We start from the raw sequence: 4,266 nt of genomic DNA, 5'->3' as shown, positions 1-4,266 counted from the left end.
AGGCATGCATGTCGCTTGTATGCACCCGTTCATCCTAGTGGAAAAAGAAAAAAATAAAAGAAACAAAAGAAAATAGAAACGGAACCCAGGTCATGGCTAGCACAATCCGGCTGGAAAAACCAAGGCGTGCGCACGGGCACAGAGGCTACATGGGCCAGGAAAATGACACATGGGCTAGGAACCAAGAGGAACAGATGAGAGGGCGCCTTTGCTGGCTGCAGCAGCTACTGATGGGCTACCGAACGGCGGCGTGGGCCGTGCACGTGTGCCACTGCCGGGCTCAAGAGTTTATTGGGCTGTGTGTGGTGGGCTGGAAACCTGATCGAACTCTCAATGGTCCCGATTTTCATATTTGAGAGAACTGTCAGAGAGAGAGAGAGAGAGAGGTCCAGCATTTTGTGAATTTTCTCAAAAACTCCAGCGATTCAAAAGTACTATCATCTCATCAATTTAAATACACTGTCAGATAGATCGACCATGCATGGATGGCCGGAGACCTCACAAAAAGGACAGGAACGGTTGAACGCAGCTAATCCCGTACATGTATCACGTATGTGCTCGTCAGTTGTCACACAAATTCAAAATTCAGCAACGCACGCTGCCTAGGACAATGTCATGTGATGCTACTGGTATACGTGTGTTGATTGACTCGTACGTGTGTCACCTAGCAGCCACATGCGCGTGCCAAGCTTTTCGTGAATTATAGGCATCCGTCGCCGCTGCTTCTCCTGTACTCCATGCATCCCTGCTCTGCTCGCATTTGCTCCCTACACCCTGCAAAGGCTTTCGAACCCCATGTACTGATGCCGCTGCATCCTGTGCGCTATGTTCGAGATGCCGACCCCACCTGCGGCAGATCACAATGCAAAGACAGCGCATGATTTTCAGTAAAAAGAGAAAAAGAAATAGTGCCGAGTTGTTCAGCCGGCGCGGCGCTCGCTGTGAGTTTTTGGTCAGTTCGCAGTCAGTGAAGAAGAGCACTATAGCAATACCGAGAGTGAGCGCGCTGACGAAGATCATGGAGGCCAGGATGAAGATGATGAGCGACGCCCGCCCCAGCCACGCGATCAGCTTCCTCACGCAGTGCTGCCCGACGATGGCCGCCACGAACGCCACCGCGGTGAAGTAGGCAGCTGAAGAGATTATCAAACTTGAGTCCATATATAAACTAAACAAAAATGCTGTCCGCGTGCATCATGTTCTTGCAAGAGAGTATCCAAAAGTTGGAAGAAATCTGACCATAGGGCACCGGGAACCGGTGCAGGAGGTAGTACTCGACGACCGACATCGACGACGAGAACATCATCGTGAACGTGGCTGTAGCACTTGAAACCTAAATTAAACACCGTAAATAATCTTGTCACTAGATGCTCGCAAATCTCCTGCGGAAACTAACTAATCCTGCATTATATTCTTCCAAAGTCCAAACAAGCAGACTCTGATCGTGATCGAGACGGGTGGTTAATTTGCGTGTACCTGTGGAGGAATGCCGAGCTCCAGGAAGAGCGGCCCCATGATGAAGCCGCCCCCCATGCCTAGCAGGCCGCCGATGAGCCCCGCCAGGATGCCGAACAGGCAGTACACCAGGAGCTGGCGAACGCGTAGCGCGCTCTGCTGCTGGCTTCCCTTTGAGGAGAGCACCCTTTTCCCGGCCATCAGCCCGTGCGCCTCGTACAGGGTCACTCCTATGGCCACCGGGATCTGCAGTCATGGATGCAGCCACCAGGATGAATCGATCATACTGCTTAGACAATGGGTTTTACGTGTGCAGGGAGATTGCGATTTAAATCTCAGCAAGTACCTGGAGAGAATTCAAGACCCAATACCATACCGAGCAAGAAGCGACGTAGTTCTGCAATTGTGACAAAAAAAAAACCCAAGATTGGGAGCCATATGCACCTAATCAATTTGTGAATTACAGTATTTTTTTAATCTTTTGTAGCAATGAACCCCAGAGTAATGAGCTTGCTAATATTGACGTTATGTACCATTTGACGATGTGTCATTTTATCTGTGTCTGGAATTATGCTAACCTTTGTGATTTGGAGCCCAAGGAATGCCACCCACACGAATGCAAGAAGACCGAACTCCTTCCAGTAGACGTTCTTCAGAACTGATGTCTGAAATGTGGGTTAGTTGGTTGCCATGTCACTTGAAAAAGGATGCAGGTGTATGTGTACATGCTTGATGTTTATCAGACTATTCTTACTGCTTTATCTGATGGGGCTTTTGCCTCAGCTGCTTGCTCCGTAGGGACGATTGTTGTCGTGTGCTCTGGTTCCTGACCTGAAATGTTGGGGAAACTATTGTGATAAGAAAGAGCCTTTTCATTTTGTGAGAGATTAACTAACTGTTTAATTGCTCACTTACATATTTGCTCCTGTTTTTTTGCAACCTCCTGGTAGAGTCAAAGTACTAGTTCCATTAGTGCAACAGGAGACATAAAGAAACATGGAAAGATAAAAACATGTCTGTTCTACTAAGATTAAAGATGACACTGAAAAGTGCCAAACATCATTACCCTTTTCTTTATGGTCTCTTTCTTCCACGTCTCAATGCCCTTCAGATAGGCCTTAGTTGATGTGCCTGTTATTAGAAAACGGAGATACAACCAAAGTCAATAATTGGCGATTAGATAATCCTTTTTCGACGGTGTAAGGGGATTGAGAAAAGCACCTAGGAAAAGTATTATGAGGAGCGCCGTGATGAGCCAGTTGGGGAAAATAACATTGAAAATGACACCAATGCTGACCCCAAGCATGAGCATGGGCTGCATGAGCAGGGCGAGGTCGTAGTCGATGAGCGGCATGTCCAAAGTCGGGTGCTTCAGCTTGAGGTTGTAGTAGACAGTCGAAACGGATCCTCCCATAATCATGCCTGCCCCAGAATGCAAAGCATGGTATTATATCAGGTAATTGTGTACTGTATGACTCAAATTACAACATATACAAGAATGAAATGCATGGAGGTCTGCATTATCATATATTCAGAACCAAATTGCTGGATCCTATTGCACCATTTGCCCATATCTCAGATTTGAAATTTTTTATTTCGATTTTAACTTTTTGGGAACAAATTTTTCTTTATTTTTATAGATTCTGATTTTGCTGGGTCTGGACTCTACTGCAGATGAATAATCCCCCTCATACCTACTCTAATGCAACAACGGCGAAATGATCGATGTACGTGGCGTATTGCAGAAGGGCATAAGCAATGAGACTTGTGCTTCCTAGTTCAGAGCATGCACAAATTAATACTCACACTTGGATATCGCAGTGGACGACTTGGGATCGAAGCCGATGATGAGTGCCAGCATGGGCACGAAGATTCCGCCGCCGCCGACGCCGCCGACGCTCCCGCACGCCGCGCCGAAGAAGCCGATCAGCGAGCCCAGCACAATTCGCCATCCAAGTTCCATGGGCTGCACGTATATACATATACAGACGAAATTGAAAACAAAGTCACCATGGCATACACTAGCAGGACGTCCAAATGAATTAATAATGGAGTTGCTGTGTAGTATGCGTTGGTTACCGGCCAAACGTGGTGGTACGCCTTGCCATCACCGTGCTGCTGGCGCGCCACGCCCGTCTCCTCCGGCGCCGCCGCTCCGGCCAGCGAGGCGTTCCGGCCGTCGGCCGCTGCCACGGCGGCGGCGGCCGCCGCGCAGCACCACGCGACGGCGAGCGCGGCGACGGCGTGCCATTGCTGCCGTCTGATCCCCATCTCCCTGCCGGCCGCACCGAGAATCGGAGATGGAAACTAGCTAGCAATGCAATGCCTTGCCACGAACGAACCAACAACCCAGGAGAATGAACAAGAGAGAAGGCGTAGCCAGGAAGGGCGACGCAGGAAAGCAAAGGAGGGCTCCCGAGAAGTGGCCGCGACGTAGGGAGTGGAGCACCAGGCCGGCCAAACTTGATCCCGAGTTATAGTAGTGCGGGATGCCTGCCTCCACCCGGCCGGGTCACACATCTCTCCTGGCGTCTCCCTCAAGCCGCGTGCAGCGTGGAGCCGGGGAACTAGCTTTATTATTATACTATACTATATATACACTACTTATATAAATTGTAATTCGAGCCGTGGCAGCACGCACGGTCCGTTGATCTCGATCGATGATCAGGTGTTCTCGGGAGGTCCTTTTTTTTTGTTTACGAATAGCTTTGCTTCGGCACTCCCGGCACCTTCTTGGTGAGGGCGTACGTGGTTCAGGATGAGGCTGGTACATGTAATGCCCTCGCTCTTTGGAATCTCGGGTTCAGTCTA

General features: G+C 49.5%; 1 protein-coding gene across 1 annotated transcript; it reads right to left on the bottom strand.

Moving 5' to 3' along the window:
* Positions 1-424: 424 nt before the first annotated feature.
* Positions 425-3,876, bottom strand: LOC112882270 (sulfite exporter TauE/SafE family protein 3-like). The gene is made up of 12 exons (XM_025947283.1): positions 3,535-3,876; positions 3,262-3,421; positions 2,677-2,877; positions 2,522-2,586; positions 2,371-2,398; positions 2,210-2,286; positions 2,034-2,120; positions 1,802-1,852; positions 1,477-1,701; positions 1,240-1,333; positions 993-1,133; positions 425-847 (listed from the first exon to the last, which is right to left on the bottom strand). Exons 1-12 carry the CDS (start codon positions 3,724-3,726, stop codon positions 768-770), a joined length of 1,401 nt encoding a protein of 466 aa, XP_025803068.1. The 5' UTR covers positions 3,727-3,876; the 3' UTR covers positions 425-767.
* Positions 3,877-4,266: the final 390 nt, after the last annotated feature.

Source organism: Panicum hallii, chromosome 2 (genome assembly GCF_002211085.1).
Source record: "Panicum hallii strain FIL2 chromosome 2, PHallii_v3.1, whole genome shotgun sequence".
NCBI classification, from domain to species: domain Eukaryota; kingdom Viridiplantae; phylum Streptophyta; class Magnoliopsida; order Poales; family Poaceae; genus Panicum; species Panicum hallii.
The sequence above is the reverse complement of the archived record's forward strand: the minus strand, read 5'-3'. Positions and strand labels throughout refer to the sequence as shown.